Genomic DNA, 25,095 nt, shown 5'->3' with positions numbered 1-25,095 from the left:
ATAACCTTTTCACATTCCAGGGTATAGAAAACAACAATTCGTACGTGAAAACATCACTGGGATTATTTTATATGAAATGTCTGCCAATAGATTCCTTTCACCTGAACCTTTAAAGGGGAAAAGGTTTGTCTATTAATTAAATTATATTATAAACAAGTTAAATTTGTTAGGGCAGCAATGAGGAATTTACACGGATTATTCAACAATATATTCTCCGCCATTGCTGCTGCTTGGAAATTGAATCGGGATTAAACTGTATTTTGAATATAACAGTTTAATCCTGTGTTTTTAATTTCTGATATTTGAAATTTGACTGAAAAAAATAAAGGTATATATATATTTAAAAAAACTAAAGAATATATATTCATATTTTTACATACAGAAAATGATACAAGAGTTACGAGGCAGCGCTGCGTCATGACGTCACAAGCCAACGCAACGGACGGCGTAGTGACGCACGGGGTGGAGCCCGCAGAAGCTAGCAGAAGCTATTAGCTTAGCGGGCTAGCTGCGCGGCCGCCTCGACGTCAGTTCTGAGCGTTTCCACGACGCCGCTTGTTTTGTCTCTAGCTTCGCGACTCGACACAGGTATGATCAGATAGAGGAACAGCACACGCACGTTCTTCAAGCTGGTTTACGACGCGACAAGCCACCATGGATGCAGTGAAGGCGTTCAACATGGAGGTAAAGTGTGTTCGTGCTGCAGCCCGCCCGCGTAGTGACGTCAAAATCGATGCTAAACGACATTCGTTGGTTTAGCTAATGTTGTATCAACGCGAACAAAATCTGCATTTCAACTAAAACTGCGGAATTTGTTCATATTTGTCGACGTTGGCTCGGTTGACGTCGAGGTTTCGCTTTGAACGTAAACAAGGCTCGGTTGGATGTGTTAGCTTTAAGCTAACGTCGCCCGAACACACGCAAGGCCCGTGGTTTCCTAGCTTAACCGTTTAACGTACACAACCTTGAAAAGACAACACACACACACACACACACACACAGGACAACACCAGTGCGTGTGTAACGCTACACGCACACTCCTGTTGCGTCATGTGTTCTTCACGTGTGGTGCTGTTATTTTTTTTTACACGTTAAAGTCGCGCTAACGTCCCATTAGCTAGTGTTTGTTTGTTTGGAGGAGTTTCGGGCGCAATCGTTCAAATAGCATGTGTTTGTGAATCATTGGTTATGTAAATGCTGGTTTGCACGTGAGGAAGCTGTCATCGCACCTTGCTGTGTTGTTGACTGCGTGTTTGTTTGTGTGTGTGTGTGGGGGGGGGTTTGTGGAATTACTGGCATTTGACTACGTGCTAAGCTTATGGATCCAGATCCTAAATATACATTCAACAACAATGACCTTTCTTTTGTATTCTGCACATTCCTGTGACACCTGAGTATTTCACATCAGATATCTCTTATATTCTCAGGTGTTAAACATAGATGGAAAGACAGATACTTAATTGATCCTGAGGGAAATCAATTTTTAACATGTTTCATATTAGTAAAATAATTGATAACTACATCAATAATATCACAATGTTATTTATAACAGCAAAACGTGATCTGAAGTGAATACTTTGTGATAAACCTCCCCACGGTGTAGACACATTTTATACACATTCATATTAGTCTGTTATGATGATGTTTTTGATTATAATGCTATTGAGATAATGATTGATATTGTTTTATTGCCCAGCCTGACTTAGATCGTAGACACAGCAAATGTCCACTTTCCTCTTGTAGATTAAGATTATACAATATGACTGTGATAAATTCTTAATCTTTTCCAAGCTAATTAAAGAACAGAAATCCTTGTTGTATTGTCTGTACAGCTCACAACTCGAATTTCCTGTAAATAAAATATTGTAAAACAATTATTGTTAGGAAGGGGACAGAATATTTTCCCATTAGAAGTAGTCTGTAGATTGGTAAATTGAAAATCAACATTTTATTCCAGGAAAACTCACGTTGAGGCCATTTGTTTTCTCCATTACCCTTCATTTGCTTTTAATGAATGTTTTGTTATCTGCTAGTGGAAAAGGGGCTTTATCTTGCTGTACGTTAGTGGTGTCTATGCTGCCATTTTTCCCCTATAAAGCAGAACAGAGCATCTTTTCTTGTTTTATTTTACACTAGTATTAATTCCCTAAAAAGAGTGGATATGATTCTTTGTTTTTTCTTTTTAAACCCATCAGTTGTTCTCCATGATCGACTTGAAGCCCCCGATATCCCGAGCTAAAATGATGTCTGTAACAAAATCAGCCATCAAAGCTATCAAGGTAAAGTCAATGCTGCCATCAGGATTTTCATCATTTTAAGCAGTGGTTTATTCAAGTGGGTGCTCTCTAGACTTTTTGATTTTGTTGTTTTATAATTAAATATTTTACTCAGATCTTTATGACTTTTGACATAACCCACTGTGTGTTGGTAATACAGTAAAATACATGTTTTACTCATTTATCTAAAGCTTTCCTGTTGATAGTTAAGCTTTACCTCTACGAATACTACAAATATAAACTCTAATACTCACCATTATTGTGCGTATTGTTGCATGTGACAGTTTGTTCTTTGTACTGGGGGATAAGCTTATCTGTCAATAAGAAGCTCAGATGTGTGTTTGGATGTACTGAGCCTTGTATGTCTTGTCTTTTGTTAGAATTTGCTGCAGACTATTTGGTTGATGTTTTTTATTTTTATAATGTGTCTCTGCTTTTCATTCAGCTTAACAGTATTGTGTAATTTCTGAAAGCTTTATGATAAAGAAACACTTGCATTGAGTTGTTTGGCTCATCGTCTTTGTGGCACTCAAGGTGGTGAATACACAGGTCAAATTAAGAAGTCTCAGTTTTTCTTACTTAAATGTAGGAGTTTATTATTTCAAAGATCTGTTGGAACAGAAGGTTCTTGGAGCCGCACCAAAAAGCATATAGAACACTTGAAACATGGCAATATTATACAACATAATAGATCAGTCCAGGCTATGGAGATATATTAGTCATGTAGAAATTCACATTAATGTGTGGACTGCCTTTCAAACTGATTTCTCTTTTGAGATGTAATATTTCCAGTGGCATCCTGAAACCGAACCAGACTGAGTAAATGTGGGGTTTCTGAAATATTTTGAAATTAAATATGACAGTTTAATCATGTGATGCCGGACATGGTAATATTAATTTACTGATTAGAGAAGTCATGTAGTGAATTAGATAAACTGTTGTGACTGATAATGTTTTCTGTTTTTCTTTAGTTTTACAAACATGTTGTCCAGATTGTTGAGAAGTTCATCAAGAAGGTTGGTGCTATAGAGCTTCTTTCTTTCTTCACCTCATCAAACATTTGAATGCACTTGACAAATTCAGTTTGTGGTGAGACAATATGACTAAATCCAAATTGTTTTGTCATTTTCTGTTTGTTTCCACCAGTGCAAGCCCGACTTGAAAGTCCCCGGTCTATATGTGGTTGATTCCATTGTTCGACAGTCACGGCATCAGTTTGGGGTTGACAAGGATGTTTTTGCGGCCAGATTCTTGAAAAACTTCCAAGATACCTTCCAAAATCTTTACCGCTGCCCAGAGGATGATAAGGTACTGTTGATATTGTGGTTTTGGTATTTTATATAATTACTTTAGATGATGATGTCTAAAGAGTTTGTTTTTTATTATTCTATAAATTAGAGCAAAATTCTCCGTGTCCTGAACCTGTGGCAGAAGAACGGTGTGTTCGATATGGACATTATTCAGCCTCTGATGGATATGGCTAATGAAGCCATTGTAGCTCCTCCTGCACTGAGAGGTAGAGAAATTAATTTAATTCTCTTTGGGACAGATTGAGAGTTTTTAACAATACACCTGCGTTCCTACCTGAGAGTTAAGAAAAGTGATGTTTTAATTTCATTTTGTCTTGTATTTGAACAGTTTCCACTGACCCCCAACCAGAGATCCAGCCTCCTATCACTCTTGCCTCAGCTTTGACCGCTGTGCCCCAGCTACCCACTCCTGATGCCTTAGCTGCTGTGGCACAGCTGTTTCAGTCCCCCCACGGGCAGGAGGTAAGTAATAAATGATTTTTTTTCTCTTCCACCAGATCTACTATACATGTGTACAAATGTGTCACCAAAATGCTTTAAATTCTGAATTCTAGCTGCAGAGGATGCTCCAGAACTTCCAGCAGGCAGATAAGACCCTTGGGGCCGCCATAGCAAACAACGTACCAGACCCTGTCCAAATGCCTGTGGCCCAGCTCAACCCGTACAGTGCACACACAGAAAAGAAGAGCTCATTGGCTGAGGTAAATGCATCGCTCAGTGTCTCTATATAATTTGCTTTAGACATATTCCATTGAATTTCTTACTAATTTCACTGTGTACTCTGTATTATTCCTCAGAAACTCCTTGATCGTTTTGACTATGATGATGAACCTGAGGATATAACTCCCAAAGAACTGAGTTCCCAGTCCCAGTAAGTTTAATGACTTTTTAATGATTTTTTTCATCCCTTTTCTCACATTTATTTGCAGTATATGTATTTGTTAGCAATGACGACAAGACAGCTTAGTTTCTAGGCTGACACTTCAAAGCATGTTACACATATGTCACCAGTGCACCAGACGAATTAAAGAAAATATCTTGTTCACTTTTTGTTCCAGTCCGCTTGCACTGAAAATGTGTTTTATTTTATTGTTTGATATTCTACTGTTACTGTGTAGAATGATGGCCGGACACAAACATTTTGTGGTTAAGTTATGCCTGTTATGTAAAAATTGGTGTCAGAGAAAGCTCCAGTGAATCTGAACATATTTATTCCTTAGTTATCTTTGCCACTTCAAGGTTGTGGAAATTGTATCTGCGGATGTTATAAATGTTATTTAACTTAATTTAACTTTTTCTAAATATCTGCCATGATAACGGCTGACATTTCAAATTTTCGGTCATTGCCTTTGCTATTCATAATACCCACACTCATTGTTTGTGCATTTTCTCATGACAGATACACAACTGAAAAGGTGTTCAACCAGTTTCCTGGTCAGATGTCCAACACAGAGAATGCTTATCCACATATGATGGGACAGACCGATGGGATCGAGGTATCCAGTTATAACTACTTCATAAAACTACTATAACTCTCCAGTATAGCAGCTCTTTTCTTTAGCACCAGTATACTGTCTGCAGATAATGTTGAGTGATCAGTTTCCCTCTTTTATACCTTCCTTTTGTCATCTCGCAGCATGATGGAGGAATGAGTCATGGTGAATATCATATGTTGTCAGATGGATACCATTCCATAGACGAGGCTTATTCCCAATCAAGGGTAAATCTTCAAACACAATTTAGTTTCATTTGATTGAATGTCTCCTGGCATTTTCAACTGACAATGCCATGGCTCCCTTAATTAGCAGAGACATTTCTGTTATGTGATATTTGAATTTGAGACCCATGGTATGAACCTTTTGGAACTTGGAACCCGCCGCTTCATTATTTGGGAAAATAAACTTGTCATGTCATCATTGTCAATAGCGAAATTCAAGAGAAGACCCGAATATGAGGCGAGAGGGTAGACAGAGGGGCTTCGGCAGAAGATCTGGTTCCAGGTAGGAGGTTCAGTTTGATGTTTTCAGTTGCACTCTTGCTGGGGCATGTGTAATACTAACCAAATCCTAATACATTGGTCTAAGACATAATTTTATGATGCGCCTTTGGGTAAATTACATGTCAGAGATCATGTAGCATGTTGTGCAGGGCAGGCACTGACACACTCAGCTGCTTTCACGGACTTAGAGAGATAGCTTCTCTCTTTGGAATTGCAACATGGTGACATCCTGTTGAACTGTGTGTTTCAGATCCCCCAGGAGAAGAAGATCAAGATCTACGTCCCGCTCAAGAAGGTCAAGGCATAGACGCTCTCATTCTCGCTCCAGAGAACAGCGGGTGAGATCACGTTCTCAAGACAGGAATGAAAGAGAGAAGGACAGGGAGCGCAGGCAGAAAGGTCTTCCCACCATAAAAGGCCAGACACTAAGCGGTAAGTTCATTGCATATAAATTTATTATTTTTAACTAAATTTCTGCGCGTCTGCCTGTAACAAACACAAATTGTATGTAACTTACACATGAAATTCACTTTTTGAGCTTTATTGAAAAATTATTTTCCAGATATAACTGCCAGAGCATTTGCATTGAAATTAAAAGTGCACGTTGGTGAGCAAGTTAATTAATAGTCAGGTACCCTTGTGTACATCACGTTTTGCATGAAATCGTGGTTTAATCAGTCCTCTTCATAATGGCAATTAACAGATTCCAACAAGTTTCTAATGCAAGCTATGGGTCCTAAGTTTATTTGAACACAACGAGACTTAAACAGTCTGAGATAGTCAACGCCAGGTGACGGTCTTCCTAAGTTATTCTTTTTATTTTGAAAATTCATCCTGGCCTGTTGGTCATTGTTCCTTGTAGAGCGGCAACAGACAGATAGAAACAAAGGAGATTTTGTTTTAAAAACACAGTAACTTTGTAAGATGTGCACTTGATTGGTCTCATCTTGTAAAGTAAAAATTAAAAACAGTTTTAAATTTGTCTTTGCTTATAGTTTGTAGCACCACACTTTGGGTTGGACAACTAGACAAGAAAACGCAGCAGTCTGACGTGATGTCCCTTTTGGAAGAGTTTGGTCAGATTGAGTCCATCAATGTAAGTTTAGATGATTCACATCAAGATAATTTAGGCCTCTATGATCTAAAGCTCATGTTCTCTTGTATAACTGTTTTTGCTCTAGATGATTCCCCCGAGAGGTTGTGCCTATATTGTTATGGTTCACAGACAAGATGCCAATACAGCTTTGAACAAGCTCAGTAAGGGGTCATACAAAGTCAATCAGAAACCAGTTAAGGTACATAGTCTCTTTCACATATCTTCTTTATCTCCACTATCTTCCATGTGTCGGTTCAGTATAATGTATTTTGATTGTCATTATTTCCTAGATTGCTTGGGCTTTGAACAAAGGTATAAAATCAGCACACAAAAAGTTCTGGGATGTGGAGCGGGGGGTTACCTACATTCCCTGGAGCAAGGCCAAAGTCGATGAGTTGGAGAGCTATCGAGAAGGGGGCATGCTGGACACAGAGACACTAAATCCAGGTAAATACTTAACTATTCTTTCAGTGTGGCCAAGATTCACCTGCTGCATCCAGTTTTCCTGATGTTGTCTTTTCAATTTCCTCTATGCATAGAGTGGACTAATGCCAAGGACCTCAATATGCCGGTGGCTGTAAATGGAGCATTGGAGAGTGTGCCAGCAGATGGAATGGTCACTGCTCACATTCAGGTACTGCTAATACTGTCTTTAAACACCTTCTTTTTATTATCACATGTGATGTTTTATTGGTTTGCTGCTTGTGGTGTTGGTCACTACTCTTCTTGTGGAGGACATAAGGAAAACAAATTGTTGCATATGAGTAGTAGAGCTTATCTGAAAAAAAGTCCTCTAATCTTTATAAAAACAGTTTCAATTTGAAGAAATGACCCATATGAATGATTAAATCTTTAAAATTAAAGTAGAAACTTTGTCATAGTACTAATGGAGTTTATCACTACAGACTGGCCCATTCAGTTAGAAATACTCTGAAAATCAAGGCGCACACAGTTCACCATTCAAAGTCTTTCATCACGACCATGAGCACAGGACATATACATTGTCCTGATTCGCTGAAAAGTGGGTTGTTCTGGGACACTTGGGAAATCTAGTTCCAGACAATAGTCAACAAATGAAATGGTGAATGAAATCACTTTCAGTTAACTGACCTTTGAAGCTAAGAAACTAGCGAAGAAAAAAATGGACGAGGATATTCTTGGTCAGGTTAAGAAGAATACTTGAGTGCAGTCAAAGAATAGAAATATACCTTTGCTCACAATGCCACGTATGACCATGTAAAGTTTGATATTGACTTGTTTAGTACAAACTACATCCACGCTCCTGATCTTAAGGCCAAGACAAAACTGTCCTTCGTGGTGACAGCTGATAAAATCTCCCAAAACAAGTTTTCTTGATGACCAGTATTTGGGTTTTGTTTGTAGGCTTGTAAGCTCCTTGTGTCCCAACTACACTAATGACCAGAGAAATCCTTTAAATGACACATGATCCTTGATATGGCTTGAAAAGCAGATTTATTATTTCAACCCTACAAAGAAACATGAATAAAAGTGCTAATAACTGTCATTCAATTCTCAAGATGATTATAATTACAATCATTTGGTGCTGAAAGAAACTTCTTCAGGAGCTAGTTTGTGAGCATTAAATTCTTCTCATTGTGTTATCTTGACTTTGCCTTGAACGCTGAGCTCGACTATAGTGAAACAAGGACAAGCAGCCTCTAATGGTTACATGCATAAGAGCTATGTGCCTCTAGAAAACCTCAGTTAGTGTGCAACAGATGTGGGATAGGATTTTATAGTGCTGAAAATAACCTTTTATTAAAAAGAGCAATAAAGGAGTCGCCATTATGTCTTGAACAGGATTGGTTTCAGCGTCACCAAATAAATGTAATTTTTGTGATTTTTATCCACAATTCAGATAAGCTCCTCTGCTGATTGGAATTGAATTACAATGCTTATATTTTCCTCCTTTTTCTTTACAACACATTTGCATCTTCACTCACAAGTCTTGTATTGTGCGGTTTAACATATTCAAATAAAGTGGGTAATACGAAAGCATCAATTACTGTGGTATGTGTAGAGGGAAGCTTTTTTTTTTTTTAACTCTTTCTCTGTTTTCAGTAACTGAGCTCAGTAACCCTGAAAGTCTGGGTTTGGCAAAAGTGTGTATGAAATGTTTTCACATCTAATTAGTAAAACCATTAACTAACATCTACCAGTAGTGGGCAACAAAACAAAAAAAAATGATAATAAAAATATCATCTTGGAATTTTTCATCAGTTTTGTTTAAAGTTTAGATTTTTTTTGTCTTCTAATGACCATGTGCTGAATAAATGGTCGATGCACTAGCTTAAATAAAACATGATGGAGCTCTACTGCGTGCAACCTACCAAACTTAGCAGGCCGGCCAAACCTCCACTGGAAGAACAGTTTCTTACACGTCATGAGGTCGACTGTAGGCTGCTGGTGGGACGTAAAGGTCAAATTGAAGAAGCGTGTCAAAGTGGGAGACAAGGTAAGCCGACAGCACCCGTGTGCTAAATGTGGCGTTAAAGCAGACAACTGTTATGAAAACTGGAGAAGAGAAACAATTTTTGACTATGCTAGGGTCATTGTTCATCAGAGGAAAAATGGTCAAATCACACCTACCACTTCTATAAAGCTTACTTAAAGAGGAGGATCAAATAATGTTTCTCTGTTTTAAACTCACTGTCCATACACGGTCATGCATACTGTGGTTTTCAGCGTAGCACTTGTGGATCTTGAATGTTTATCGTTGATTTAATAATTAAGAAAAAAACTCAGGTAGTCCTTTTATTTTAATTTGTGGACTAGATTCAGAGCATTTGAACTTATAGCTGATTTATCTTCCAAATGAGTGTGTGTCCAAATGAGTTTGTGTCCAAATGAGTTTGTGTCCAAATGCCTGCACAGCTGGGTCATGTTTGCTCCTCATTGAGCAGCATTGGGTCAAAGGCGCTTGAACTTGGAATTAATGTTTTATTTTGAATATTGCTGCTGCAACACTAAAGCAAAAATGTATAAGTTCATAGTTGTGCACATACATATTGCAAGTTGTTTCACAAAAAACAGGCAACATTAGACTAGTTAACTGAACACTACATCTTCCTTTGTACCTCTGCCTGCGCAGATAAACATTAGCTTATTACAAGATTAATGGTCTGTATTTATGTTGCTCTTTTCAAGTCTTAATGACCAGTCAGATTAGTTTACCATAGGTTTTGATACTTGGATAGTATCGATATGTCTTCAGTTAATTTGCTGTCCAAATCAGTTGAGCATTGAAGGCGGCCAACTGACACTTGTTGCTCAAACTATTTTTGACATGAAACACCCACACCTATTGTTTTCTGCTGTTGTCTACATGCTACCTCACACCACTGACATATGGGCACATGGACCTGTCAGGACATGTCGTTTTCCTTTTTCCAACATCAATGCGCATGAACTTTCAAAGAAAGCTTCAACTTTATCACATTTACTGCATGGATCTGCAAATCTCAGCTACAGCTCTTTCTCTGGCTCCTCTTTCTGTACATTTGTCAAATAATGTGATTTGGTCGGTGTGCGTTGCGCTAAAGGTTTCACGTTCGGTTATCTTCAAGAGCAGCTGAAAGGAAGAAAGAAATTATCATGAAGTAAAATTTGTCAAGAAAGACTCATTGCTAAACATCGCCAGATGAACATGCTGAGGAATTGTAGGGTTCAATGTCTGTTTAACGCACAGGGTTGACAGAGCTTTAGTCACTTTTTTAACCTCAAGTTCTCTGTAGCTCACAAAAATAACGTGATATAATTTCCTATAGTCCATATTTTCAACTCAGAATTAATCTGAATGCTCCATTTACATGTTAGAATATTCGCCTTGCCCCGATACTGTGGTTCAGTTTGAGTAGTTGCTTCACCTGAGTTTGCAGAACTGAGCTTTAATGTCTTTGATACCAAAGCTCAGTTGTTCACCACAAGGCCAAGTGACTGAAGTGACATAATATCCTCCATTGCCTAATCTCATGCCAAACGTTACTCCTGGCATCTCGGCCATAATACTCTTGTACTGTTTGAAGAATAGTGAGTCTGATGTCAAAGCCCATTTGTAAGAGCTTGGCTTCATTGGAGGGTCTGATTATTTAAATCCACTTCTCCCATGTACTTGATCCATGATATCTGTATTCCAGGGTACATGTTTGGTAGTGTATTTATCAATTTTCCATGGATATATAACCAGCCAGTGTGCACAATGCACAGCTTTCATGTCCAGGTGATTCGGGATACGAAAGTAAAGTGGATAGAACAACAAAAATGTAATGGCAGCCCTTTTTCATTCATAAACTCCTTGAATGAGAAAATAAAAAAACAAAGGTGAAACCTCAGAGAATGCAGATATGGCCCGAGTGCAATTTACACAGCGACCATATTCCAAAATGTCAGCCAAGTGTTCAAATGGCCTCACGTTTCACTTTTAGCATTTTGTTCATTTGAATCCTTACACTTTTAAAATATAAAGGAAATTAAAAAAACATTTGTAAATGTTAGTAAACAGGAAGTAGGAAGTAAACTGCAAGAAAAATGTCAAACAATTGTAATGTTTAGCAACAAACTATTAAGCACTATTTCAAACGTAACTTAAAGGGACCCAAAATGTGTTCTGAATGCCCTTGTCTGTATTCCTGTACTTATGTACTAGCATATTAATATCTCTCACATGGCATCTTTAGGTTCCCTCTCCCTTTTGTATGAGTACTATAAACTAAAAACATTTAGGATGCAAAATAATGCAGATGGTTATTACAGCTAGTGCAGTAAGAACTGTATAAATTTGACTCACTTGGACTATTACCTATTGTACATTCAAAAAACATCACATAGGGTATTAGTATACTAAATAACATTTTACATTAAATAGAAATCAATCTCTCAGAGCTAGTTTGTTCACTTTCAGCCATAACATTTAAACCACCTGCCTAATGTTGTGTTGGACCTCCTTGTGCAACCCAAACAGCTCTGACGCGTTGTGGCATGGACTTCACAAGACTGTGGAAGATGTCCTCTGGTATCTGGCACCAAGACATTAGCATCAGATCCTTCAGGTCTTGTAAGTTGCGAGGTGGGTCCTCTATTGATGGGGGTTGTTCTTCCTGTGCATTCCACATATGCTCAACTGGTGTGAGATCAACGGAACTTACAGGCCAAGTGAACACCTTGAGCTCTTTGTAATGTTCCTCACACTAAACCTGAAGAATTGTGCGGTGCAGCAGGGTGCAGGACAGGAAGTGATGTACTTGGTCTGAAACAATGTTTAAGTAGGTGGTATGGGTCAGTTAACCTCCACATGAATGTCAGGACCTGAGGTTTCCCAGCAGAACATTCGCTTGAACCATCACAATGTCTACACCGGTTTGCCTTCTTCCAATGGTGCAGCCAGATGCCATCTCTTCCCCCAGGTAAACGATGCATGTGCACCAGGCCATCCATGTTATGTAAGCTAGGATTTATCAGACTAGGCCACTGTCTTCCATTGCTCAATGATCCAGTTTTGATGCTCACGTGCCTATTGAAGGTGTAAATGGTAGTGGACAGGGGTCTGCATTGGAACTCTGGGATGAGCACTGTGAGTCTATGCAGCCCCACAGCAGTACTTACTGGGCAAGCAAAGAACCTTGGGCGTCCATGACCCTGTCGCTGGTTCAACAGTCTGCAGACCTTGTACCACTTTGTAGGCACTGCTGGGTTACCTACACCCAAAGGACGTGCTGTTTTTGTGATGCTTTGACCCAGTCACACGACCAGCCCAATTTGGCCTTCATCAGAGATGCTCAGATCCTTACACTAAAACTGAGTGACAAACGTAAGACACCCCTCACAGCTGCCATTGTAAGGAGATTATTCACTTCACCTCTCAGTAGTTTTAACATTATGGCTGATCCATTTTTTATCAAATATAATTATTAAATTAACATGAAAATTACATTGAGGTTTCTACCTGGCAGCTTCATAAATTTAGATGAAAATTTCTCTCAACCCATGTTTTTAGGAGGTTAAAAGGGCTTTTATCTTCAAAAAGTTGCAATATTTTCTTAATGTTTAAATTGACATAATTGATATAAACAAAAAACTATTCTAATCAATTACTATGTCACAGTAATTACACTTTACATTGTCTTTTGGGTTTAAGTTTTCACAAAGGTTTTGCATTTTTACTAATCTTTGTGCTTAAAATAGAAATATAGAATCTAAATGTGCACAAGACGGGAGAGAATAAGGATTTTTTGTCTTCATTACATTTTAAAACATTTTTACATGCATGAAAAATATTCATATTCCGGATGTTGTAGACGTCACAGGTCTGATTCTTAATCCTCTGGAGCCTCCTTACATGTGCTGATAAGGTTCAGGTTCGCTCATTATCATGAATTAAAATGTCAAATCTGAGCAGTCTTCTCCTTTCAGTCATTTTCCTGTGAAAAGACATTTCAAGGAAAGAGAGGAATTCTTCAGTAACATCACACAATACAACAGTGGTCTTTATCCCAGTCTGGAGAACGTCAAACTCACATGAGTCCTCACAAAGGTGAGTGTTATAGAAATCATCTTTGGATATTGGGATTTCTGCTCTTGGATGATACTGTGGAATGGCTGAAAGGTAACGAAAGGCTCAATCATAACGATAAAGACCTTTTGAATTTTCACATCTCACTTTCTTCACTCAATATCAAGGCAGTGTTATCGTAGAGCTGCTTCATTACTGTCTTCTCACATGTTTTACAAGTAGCAGGTATACATAAAGAGCAAAGGCATTATATTGAAGAGTGATACCCATCAGGCTCCTGATCAGAGACTCTGCTCTGCTGGTTGCCTCACAGGGTTTTACTCTGGAATAAACCTGCAGAAAAAATGAAGCTGCTGTAATCCTGCATTTTCTGCTGATGGAATAAAACAGCAGGCTCAGGGCAGAACACTAATGCTTCACTGAGCGCTGACCACAGCGAGGCTGTTTGAGTTATGAAGTGAGAAGTTTTCACTTTAATTCTTAAACAGCATGAAAGGTCATTCCAATAGAAAATATGACAGGTGCTCTGGTATTGACCTCAGGCTGGAGTTAGTTAAATGATTCGCTATAATCTCACTGCCAGGTAATGACTTCAAATAATTTTGTGCAGCTTTTTGTTTTTATTTTGCTGTAGGTTAACAATTTTGTAAAATGGCAAACTGGCAAAGGCAACTTTTGAAGAAATAAGCCAATACCTAAGAGAGAAAAACTGCACCCCCTCCCTCTGAGCCTGCTTTCTTCATGAGGTAGAGGCACAGAATGTGACACAACTTAAAGGTTCAGCGTGTAGAATTTGGTGACATCTAGTGGTGAAGTTGCATGTTGCAGCTGAATACCCCTCACCTCACCCTCCCCTTCCAAACATGAAAGAACCTGTGGTAGACTTCAGTTGAAAACTCAAAAGGTGTTTAGTTTGTCCAGTCTGGGCTACTGTAAAAAACATGGTGGCCTCCATAGGGAGGACCTGCTCCTGATGTAAATATAAAGGGCTCATTCTAGAATAAAGAAAACACCAATAGATCCCTTTCACCTAAGTCTTACTCACTGGATCTTTAAAGCCAATAGGTGTAGGATTTGAAAAGGTCCAGCTTTGGCGCCCCCTAATGGCAGTTTTAGAATTGACATTGTATATGAACTTATTACACCATTATCTTGGACTGATGAGGCATTTCAGCAAAGGTAGGCAAATTATCAATTTGGAAACTGGGGCCCTGTTCAGCCTTGAGAGATCTGATGACAAGTGGACAACGTTCAGTTTGTTCACATGTGGCATTAAAATGTGTCCTGAGTGTGATCTCACCTTCCCGCTCTGTAGAGATATACGTCACTTCTATTTGTGCAGATCAAATTGTGTTTTGTTTTACCTAGTCTGTGTTTACATGTGTGTTTCCGTGTGTGTCTGTGGCCCCGTACACACCTGGTGTTAACATGTGGTTTTTGTGATCACACCTGTACGTAGAGCTGTCCACTTGTGATAAGAACACACCCCGATCACGCCAGACCACATTCGGAGGGGGTCTGGGCCACGTGTCCACATTCTTTTAGCTGTGTGAACCTGACATTCAGTTTTACTATGAACCTATGCTGATTTGTTTGTGGCCCCCTGACTCCTTTCTCTCTCATGCCGACACACGGATACACACAAACAGTGTCATCGGACACATCTGTAAACTCACACTGGTTGAAAACACAAATGACATATGTGTTCATTTGCATGTAGAGCGGGGAAGTGAGATCCGATCACAAGTGGTCACAGGAGACACGTTGATGAGATCGCTCAGGACGGATGATGATGCCAGAGGTGCACAGGGCCTCAGGGTCTGTGTGACCAACACATGGAGCCTAGGAGTAGTAATGGAATGCCGCCTAGTATAAACTGAGGATGACATATGGTTGCGTTCATACCTGTAGTTCCAGCTGTCCACTTGTGATCTGATCACAGGATGGATGTCAATACCAGCTGTGAACAGGGTTTGGGTGATTCAGGATTACTACGTTTTTGAGTATGAAAAATAGATCAGGTTCTGAGATCCACAACAGTGGTTCTTTAATCTACTTTAGTTGTATTGACAAAGGGAAACCTTTTTTCAGGCACTCAACTTGAGCTGTCAAACCTGGTTGATTTACTGACCTGAACTTAGCACTGGTTTATTGAGGAATTACCAAAATTCAGAATCTTGTGAAGATTCATGCCTTTATTTATACCTTTACATGCACTTCGGTCACTTGATGTTTCTAGAAAGGTAAAAGTCACAGTGTTTAGTCTTTTCACACATTTTGTGATGTGGAACAAATTACTACAATGTTGGTAATTTACTTTTGAATCCCTTAGTAATGTTCCTGATTTACTTACCTCTTCCATTTGCAGTGTAGAATAATTTGTGTATTTTGCACATGTATTGTATTTCAGGCAGTAGACATAGATGCCCTCTGGGTGCAGAAATATTTCTGAATGGCTCATTACAGATCCTTGGACAATTCTAGCTGTCAAATATTATACTAATAATATTAATACTATCAAATACTATAAGATATTCTAAATGTAGCTATTTGGTTTAAGGCGTAAACAGTAATTAATGCAACACAATTATGAATAGAATTAGCTTTTTTCTATCTGAGGGGTGATTTAGTTTGACAATGCAGACATGAGACAAACCTGTTGTCGCTGCTCTTTTTTTTTTCAACTCATGAATCATCTGGGATGTTTTTGTGTGTTTGTCCTCGTGCTGCAGGAGGTCGGTTACATTATGAAAGGAAACTGTTTAATTCATTATCTGTAACGAGATTCGTAGGTGAACTTTGTAGCCAGTGTTTCTTCAGCTTTGGCATCAAGGAGTGAGAATCAAGGGAGAAGCATCTGGCATCTCGCAGCATCTGGTAGGCTGTGAGTTTCTACTTGATATGCTCAGTGACTGTGAGAAGCAATCATACACACAAGTAGAGAGATGTAATTTGTGTTAGTTATAGATTTAGAGTTGCAGGTTGAATGAATAATGACGAAATTATGTCTGAAAATAAATGAAATTAGCACTTTGGATTAAATGAAAGCATCAGAGGTCTTAACATACATCTGTAAATTATATGTCCATCACTAATTATATCTTATCAAATTGAATTACTCAAGATTGCAGTTGCAGTTATGTAGCACATGTAGCATATGTTTCTTGTTTTATTTTGAAATATTTTATAACAGTACATAAAGAAAGCAGAAACAAGTTTGATATGGTTTTACTGTGACTTCATTACTAACTTTAGTTCTTAAGTCATTTAATAATAACTATTTTAAACTTTATTTGCCAAACTGATAATTTGTCATTCGATTTTATGAGGTAGTAACAATACACATTCTATGTATATCTATAAACCATTGTTATATATTAAACTGATTATTATTAACAAAGTCACTGTCAGATGTGTATTAACCTTGTGATGTCTGATATAAAATAATTAGAATCATCTCAGTTTAGAGGTGTCACACTGATGCTTTATGCTTTTGATTGTTGCATTCAAGGCAGTATTTGTAGTTTGTATTTATGTTATTGATAAATGGAAGTATTGGTAGCCTGTAGATTCTCGCTTGTAAACTCAAGTGGCAGTTTATGAAAGTAAAGTGCTTGACCTTCGTCACAGAGACACAACTTCTGTCAGTTTATAGGTCAGCAGATTATCTCTAATCATGTGCATGAGTTTCTATATAAGTTAGTGGTAGTTTTATTGCAGTGTGTCTATTACTGTGTGTGTGTGTGTGTGTGTTGCACATGTTTGTGTGTATTACATGACCATGGGGATTGTGAAGGAACTTAACACTTTCCTGTCCAGGTCACGACCTTGACCTTAAAACAAAGCTCTCATGTTGTCTCAGTCAAATCCTAGTGGTTTATGATTCTAGGGACAAGAAATGTAAATCAACATATTGATTATTTGGGAGTATTGTAGGAAATAAATGCATAGCTCAGCATTGTCAGAGCAGTGATTTGCACCCTTGGAATTTAGGTTTAATAATTTACATCAAAAGTCTGTTCTCTTCAGCAGTTTCCCCTCCATAAAGGAAAACTTCCTCCTCTTATAGTGGCTGTTAACAACTGTTTGTTGTTGCTACTATACACAGTGTTTAAAGTGCTTTGAGGCTATAATAGTGTTTGTTGCAGTGACGTTCACAATACATACCTAAAGCATGTTACAACACAACTGTAACTGCAAGCCGCTGTTGGTCAGTGGCGGTCACACACTTTGTTTTACTCATTTACACACAGCAGTAAACTGTGAGGAGTGTGTGTGTGGGTGTGATTTCCAGGAAGGAAAAACATTTTGAGCCTGTTGTGATGTTGGTTCAAACCCTGCAGTAGTCTGTGTGTGCAAGGGGTAAGTAAGAAAGCAGTGATGACTTGAATGCAATGGTGCCGTTAAGAATCTAAAATGGATATTTCCTGTTTTAATACAGATTTACCTCAACATGGAGCTCGTTCATTCCAAATTAAATATATAGGATTCAACATGTCCTGCATAAAGTACAGTTCATGGCCAGTAAAGGTTCCTATTGTTCTGATTCAGACTGGGCAATAGTTTTTAATTCATAGTTACTGTAATTAATGTATGGGTATATATATGTTGGTCCTTTGGACTGATGCAGTATCCGTTAATCACTCTGTATTCTGGTTAATTCTTATGGGATTGAGTCCATCCTCTCATTTATGTCACAATGTTCATCACAGGGGGGGGGGGATCCTGTTTTTCCTGTGGTCTGACTTAAGATGGTTGCAGATTCTATATAAATAATAAAACATTTTCTGTTCTTGTTACGAGTTTGTCTCCATTTTTATCCGTGCACTTCCTCAACCTTGTTCTTGTTTTTCTTTTTGTGTGAATGTAATCTGATTTATTATCTCTGTATAATAATGAACAGTAATTCTCTCCTGGGGAAACATTAACATTTTGTGTTAAAGTGTTAAAAATGTAGCTGCATCGTGCTGTGCAGCCAGAAGATGTTTATACAGTTTCTTCTTTTTCGTTCACCGCTTCAAGGCGACTTCCTTGCTCGCTTTATTTTAATGTTAACTGGGATGCCATTGTGTTTCTGTGTCTTTCAGGCGCCTGCGGTTCAACAGGTAGCACCCATCCGAAGTCCACCTGCTTTTCCTGCCCCCATCATGCTGTCCCCTACAGGCATGCCTCCAGGAGGAGCACCATTCATCCCCACTGAATATGACCATAAAAACCTGGCACCAGGTAAGACATTTAGAAGAAAAAACTAGATTCATCTAAACGGAATATGTGAAAACTGTCATGTTTAATAAAATGTCTCTTTGGACTATAATCTTGTCTTAATGTTATTTCTTTACAATGTCCTCTCTGGTCTGTCAGAATACTTGATTTCCCACTGGGGATTAGAAAACCTTATCGTTTCCCTTCTTCCAGCAGGAAGTGTAAAACCTCTGGAGGACTCCACCATAGAATCAAAAAAAGACAAAGGCCCACCATCAGATGCAGGCAGCGACCATCAGCTGGGCTCGCCTGGGGCACCAGTGATGAACCTGCCCGGCCCAGCAGTCATGCAGGGTCCCAGGCCGGGCATGCCGCCTCTGCAGCCTCCTCCCGGAATGCCCCCGTTCCTCTCGCCTCCAAACCTGCCGCACATGCCCCCGCAGATGATGTTCCCACCTGAGCGGTTCAGAATGCCCATGCCCTTCGCTCCTCGTGGGCCTCCTTTCCTTCGACATCCCTCTATGGGACCAGAGGGCATGGACAACCGGGAAGGAGGGCACTTCAGGAATGGGAGGCCAGGATTCGGGTGCCCACCTTTCCACAGAGGGAGGTGGTAGAGGTGGGGCTCGGACCTGCGGGGAGAGGACGCTGACAGATTCTAGGACATGTGGTTCAACTGATGTGAAAACTTTATTTTACACCACCAGAACCTTTTTTGTAGCTAAAAACAAACCACGAAAAACAAAGACTGGGTGTTCTGAATGTAGTCGCCGCTCCTCTGAGTTCAACAGAGAAGAGACTTTGCTGTAAATACTGTACGTGCTTGTAGCTGTTGAATATCCTTTTTGTATATTTGAAGTTGTGTAGTTAAAATCCATAATAATGATAGTTTGAAGTTAAAAAAAACAAAACAAGCCAATCTGTATTTTTGAGCTTATTCCCTCACCTGAGTTTTTGTGTACGGAAGAAGATTATGAAAATCTATAATTCACACCTTTTTTGGTAATTTGTTTTTAGTAAAAAAAACAAAATAATGCTTTGTACACACTGATATTTAATTATTCACCAGAAATGTCTGATTTCATTTGAAGCAGGGAATTTCATGTCCTGCCAGTAGAGGGAGGAGTAATGCCTGTTACCATGGCAAACCTCTGTTGTACATTAAAATCACATGAAGTGAATATTAAAAAAGAGGGACTACCATTTGATCGGCTGTGTCAGTTTTTGTTGATGAATGTGATGTTATTAATATCTGTGAGAAACACTGAGTTTGTGAAATATCGTGCATGAGGTTTCTATCAGTTTTATAATGATAGAACAATATCAGTGATAATCAAAATATGATTTTCATCAATAGCAATATAACAACCCTCACTCAGTAGGAAAAATTTGAATTTAGTCGAAATTAAATTGTCTTTAAACTTATAAATAGTAATGTAACATTTATTGTGACAATTATCGATATTTTCATATTCAATTTTCTTACCACATCACCCAGCCTTACTCAGTAAACAGTTTTCAGACACTTACAGAAATACTCATTTAAAAAATCACCTGTTTCATAATAAGCATGCCCATGCTTAGTCATGGTTTAGTCATGGGCTATTGATAATGATTAAAGCTGCTTTGATCATGATCCTATTTTGTTTTTGATGAAATGATTCTATGTGTGCAGGAGATCGGATAATGGGACACACAAATAGACTGAATCAATAATAATAATAACCTTTAATTTATTATTCAGACCAAGGGTCCAGGTAAAATACAAATTATATAGTATAAAATAAACAATTACATATAATAATAATAATAATAATAATGATGATGACGATAATAATAATAATAATAATTCTAAAAATATTCATTTCTCTGTTTGCTCACATAATGATAACAATAACAAAAATAATAATGTATCTGTTTTTGCTCACATAATAATAATAATAACCTGTTTATTATTCAGACTAAGGGTCCAGATGAAATACAAATTATATAGTATACGTAAACTTTACATATATTAATAATAATAATAATCATCATCATCATCATCATCATCATCTTCTCACTGGTCTCCTCGGAGCTGAGCAGCTGATTGGCTCACACAAAGAATAAGTGACATTCTCGTGATCCAGTCGCGCGCCGTCTCCAGGGCCAGCGGACTCCGCCCCTGCGCGCGCGGTGGAAACAACACGCATGGTCCGTGGACGAGGCAGCGGCGGGGTCTCGCGCGCACACACACACGGACGGTCAGCGTGTGGAACATGACGGGGACGCAGCCGGGACTCGCGAGCGGCGGTGACAGGTACGTTTGGAGCAGCGGAGGGACACCGGGGAGCTCGCATGTCCGATCCCGCCTCTGCGTGGTCCTAGCGCCGCCGGGACGCATGAGCGCGTCACTCAATCATACAAGTTTGATCCGAGGAGACGGACGCGGCTGCACCGAGGCGACGTGTCGGTGGACGAGGCCGAGGAACTGCGCCTTTGTGCAGCCGGTGTCCGCCATCAGAATCCGCTCGGTGATGCGGTGGTTGAAAAACATGTCATGCAGCTGGATGACGCGTGCACATGCAGCAGCGGGGGGTTACCGTGCATGTCCACACATTCTAATAGCCCTGCACTTGTATGCCGCATCCTGCACAATGTTGCAGCTGCAGGATGTTGGATTTACATGCACATGAAAATCCCCCCCGCCTCCAGCGAGGAGTCCCTGCCCGGATCCCAGAGGTGTGTGCACACGTCTGCCTGGTCATCTCCTCCCGTAGCCTCCTCGGTGCGGTACATTGTTGCGTGGAGCACGGGCTCGTCGCATGTCTCCGTGCGGACGCTGTATTTACACCTCGGTGACCGGATCGTGTGCAGGTGACTCATCTGAAAGGCGAGAGCTCGTGTTGTGCAGCTGCTTTAACTCAAATGACCTCGAGGTGTCAAGTTTGTTGCAGCGTCACTGCTGCTGCTGAACCAAGTGTTGTCCTCCTGTCACGCAGACGCCACTGGTGATGGTGCTCATCCTGAGCTGAAGGCTGCAGAGGTGACTTTCCACTGGTTGTACTGTGCAGGTTACGACTGGTTTTCTAATGGTATATCTTTATTTATAAGTAAGCATTTTTAATGGGCTTGGTCAGTCACTTTTGCTGACTAATATTTTCCTATAGGCAGCATTTGCTCTAATTGTTTTTTTCTGCAATGTGTCCTTCCAAGTGACATGTAGATTTCAATGCTTGGAGGCAAAGGGTGCAGCTTCCTCTCAGGCAGCAGCTGGTGTTTGTGGTTTGTCCAGTTTGACCTGTCTGCTCCACAAACAATCCATTATATATATGTCTGCATTTACCTTAAGGTGGTTTGGACACCAGAGAAAAGATATGTGATAAATAACATCCTAACTGTCAAGGTGAGATACTCCTTTATTGGTCCCAGTACAGGGAACATGTTACAGCAGCAAATGGGATAGTAAGCAGTAATAAGTAATAAGGAGGATATACATATTAACACCTGTAAAAAGATAGCAGTACTATATACAATGCAAAAATAATCTATTGTTAGTATTGATTTGTTTTGACATTTCATAGACAGAAAATTGGTCTTGCACTATTAAATAAAGTAAGAGTTAGAATATAAATAAACTAAAAAAGGTTTGTAGTGATTAAAGCTGCAGTGAAATGTGACCGACCAATGACTTATAAAGTGATATGATCCTCATGTATCTTTTGAGTTCAACCATCCCCAGCCTCATTTTTTATCAATCTGCAGATATGTGTATAAACAAGCCTTCAAACCGCAGCGTTTTCTTTACTTCACAGATGTTTGAGGACTCTTAAGTTGATACGACCGGCGCCAGAGAGAAAATTAAACATTAGTGTAGATGATGCTCTTATAGTTCAGTGCATGTTTTGTATGTTGTTGTCATTTTCAAAACTTTATTCAGATTTGTTCTGGTGGAACCTTTGCAGCAACGCAGTCTCATCTTGCATCAACGAATTCTGGTGCCAAGTCCAATTCGTAGCATCAAATACCCACTGTTTGCCTCAATTGATACCTCCAGCAATTGTTTTGCCAAAATATATTTGACACTTACAGATGCTTTAATCCTTTTTTTAAGTTCAAACTTGTTGAATGGGACAGTTGTTGCAGTGGATGATGGCTATGAATCACTCTGTGGAGGACTTGCAGGGTTGCAGAGGTTATGACCTTCTGCAGCAGCCTGAGTGAATCGTCCACGGGAAGAAGACATCCGGCAGAATGTCCTCGGTGTTCAGTGATGTGTCCTCAGGGTGGAAACCTGAGCCCACCTGTGTGACGTGCCTGCACAGGGACCTCACCCTCTGTGTGTGCGTGTCTGTCTTCGTCGAGTTGTAACTGGTCTTCTTGCCCCCCCCAGCCCCTGGCTTGCGTCCACACTCTTTAAACTCTGCATCAGAGACCTCCGATGTCAGACCAACTTGAGGCAGCGTATCCACTGTTGTAGCAACACATGAAAGAATGTCCACACATTCATATGGTAATTTGTTGGCTTTTTGCACAGACCACGACTTTGTTCCTCATGCGTGTACCGAAGTGCACGACCAAACACAGATGATTTCTTGAAATGCGCATAATTTTACCCCGGTAAGTGCTCTTTGTGAATTATTCATCTCCATCCTACTTGCACATAACTCTCCATTCATTTGCAAAGCGGTGCAAAGTAAATACTGAAGACAGTCTAGTGTTTTGCTTGAATAGCAAACGGAGCTCAGTGTGATGGCACCAACACAGGCCATTCATACCAACACAAACTCCCCATTAACTACTGTATCACTCGGAGTGTAAATTGTTAATGCCAAAATGACTTGTGTGTTTTTGCACGATGTTTGACTTCTTCTATCTCCTGTTAGATTAGAGTGAAATCACTTGCATCCTAGTGTTGGTTTACATAGTCGTGTGTGTGAGAGAACAAGTCGGCAAATATGAAGAGGTGGGTTGTTGTGGAAATATTTAGCAGAGAAGTTGGAGCACAACCAGAAAGCAGGAAATCTTTCTCACCGGTGAGGGTTTTGAACTGAGCTGAAGCCTCTTGATTCGCTATGAAAATACCATCTTACTGTTCCATTATTCTTCCCATTAGGCTTTAATAATGAAATGACCACATCTATCTCTATATACTCCTCCACTGTCCAGTTAGATCCAACTGGCCAAGTTGTTTAAATATTTGAACAAACTCTGGGCTTGAGTGGTGTTCGAGTTTCTTGAAACTGAATTGAAGCTCTGGTCAGAGACATGAGTTCCAAATTTTTAGTTATTTTTTTCATTAAATCATAGAAATTAATTTTAACCTCTCAATACTTTAGTGTTGATACAATCACCTGATCAATGGGTCAGCTGACCAGGAGAGAAATCATTGAAGTCATTGACTAAGTGTCAACGATTTGCTGTTTCTAGCCTCTAACATATGGATTTGCTCCCCCTTGCTTTATATCCTGTGAAAAAACAGTATATTTTAGGGTGTTAGGCTGTTGCTCTGACATCCCCCCAGTCTCCTCTTCGGGTGGTGAAATGCACGTTTCACTGAGTTAAGGTGCATTGATTGATTTGGCCAGTCATACACCTTCCACTCCCCGTTGAAGCCCTTTCTTGTGTTGGCTGGGTTTTCTGAGTCATTGTCTTGCTGCGTGATTAAGTTCCTCCCATTTGGTCTGAAATTGGCTGAGAAAACGTTTCTGTAGACTTTTAATTTCTCGCTGCTGATACCATCGTGCATCCGTAAATATTAGTGATTCCTTGCGACCCCAAGCTCCCCCTCCACCATGCTTCGGAGATTAGCTCGTATGTGTTGGATCATGAGCAGATCCTTTTGCTCATCAGTTTGTGGAGGTTAAACTTGTTCTCATCAATTCATAAAACCTTGTTCCAGAGCTTTTGTGGCTCATGTCTGTTACGTTTTACTTTGCACATTTGAATTCAGATCCTTACTGCTGATGAGTGGTTTGCATCTTGTGATATGGATGTTTTTCTGCCATAAAGTTTTCCATAAACATTAGATTGTGATACCTTCAGTCCGGCCCTTTGTAGGTTGGTGGCGAGGTCACTGTTTCTGTCATTTACCGCTGCTGCCGTCTTGTGTGTTGCCCGGTTCACCAACAGCTTCTTTCATCTTCAGGACATTCCCAAGTTCTGGTAGTTGGCTTTGCCCAATGTGTGTGCAATGCCTTTGAACACTTTTCCTTTTGTTTTCCCAGCTTCAAAATGGTTTGCTTGACAGCTCTCTGGTCTCCAGGTTTATTCTTTTTAACATCAAATGCTGTCTTCGCAGGTGAAACGCGAGGCTAAAAACAAGAGTAGACGTTCAGAGCGATTTAATGTTCAAACAATCGATCTGAAAGGCAACAGCTGCACAACAAGAAACATCTGTCACTCACACGTTCTGGTATTTTTGCTCAGTTGAAAAAATGGGTGTGTTTAACCCTGAGCTCACGCATATAGCAGAGCCATTTTTTTTTTTATGATTCTCAGCTCGACTTTCAACAGTGAAGACACGGGGATTTCCCATGAATTATTACAAGCCTAAATCAAAATTCACATCAAAGTCAAACAGTCTATTCTGTGGCCTCCATCTTGGGAGTAACAAGTAAACAAGTGCTCCCCACAAATTACGCCAACTCACCTGCACCGTTGTGAATTGACTCCAGCTTCAAAGCCTCCTTTGAGGTTGTGGT

The 25,095-nt window shown here is 39.6% G+C and overlaps 2 protein-coding genes across 4 annotated transcripts in view; both read left to right on the top strand.

The window, feature by feature from the left end:
* Window positions 1-455: 455 nt before the first annotated feature.
* LOC118106112 (SR-related and CTD-associated factor 4) lies at window positions 456-19,620 on the top strand. 2 transcript variants are annotated; one of them, XM_035154375.2, is made up of 18 exons: window positions 456-684; window positions 2,196-2,279; window positions 3,248-3,292; window positions 3,423-3,584; window positions 3,675-3,792; window positions 3,915-4,048; window positions 4,141-4,287; window positions 4,384-4,457; window positions 4,986-5,082; window positions 5,223-5,306; window positions 5,513-5,586; window positions 5,836-6,017; window positions 6,581-6,681; window positions 6,767-6,880; window positions 6,972-7,128; window positions 7,221-7,315; window positions 18,298-18,436; window positions 18,629-19,620. In XM_035154375.2, the coding sequence occupies exons 1-18, from the start codon at window positions 655-657 to the stop codon at window positions 19,027-19,029; spliced, it is 2,238 nt and encodes a 745-aa protein (XP_035010266.1). In that variant the 5' UTR covers window positions 456-654; the 3' UTR covers window positions 19,030-19,620. The 2 variants fall into 2 exon arrangements, with proteins under 2 accessions (XP_035010266.1, XP_035010265.1); XM_035154374.2 differs by having other exon boundaries at window positions 18,626-19,620.
* A 933-nt stretch (window positions 19,621-20,553) lies between these two features.
* tiam1b (TIAM Rac1 associated GEF 1b) overlaps window positions 20,554-25,095 on the top strand; it is a 47,093-nt gene continuing 42,551 nt past the window's right edge. For both annotated transcript variants that reach the window (XM_035155107.2, XM_035155106.2), the window contains exon 1: window positions 20,554-20,711. The gene's annotated coding sequence lies outside the window, so the exon portion shown is untranslated. The remainder of the gene's footprint in view (window positions 20,712-25,095) is intronic.

The sequence above is a fragment of the Hippoglossus stenolepis genome, chromosome 4 (assembly GCF_022539355.2).
Source record: "Hippoglossus stenolepis isolate QCI-W04-F060 chromosome 4, HSTE1.2, whole genome shotgun sequence".
Classification (NCBI taxonomy): Eukaryota; Metazoa; Chordata; class Actinopteri; order Pleuronectiformes; family Pleuronectidae; genus Hippoglossus; species Hippoglossus stenolepis.
Note: the sequence above shows the minus strand (reverse complement) of the source record. Positions and strands in the feature narration are given on the sequence as shown.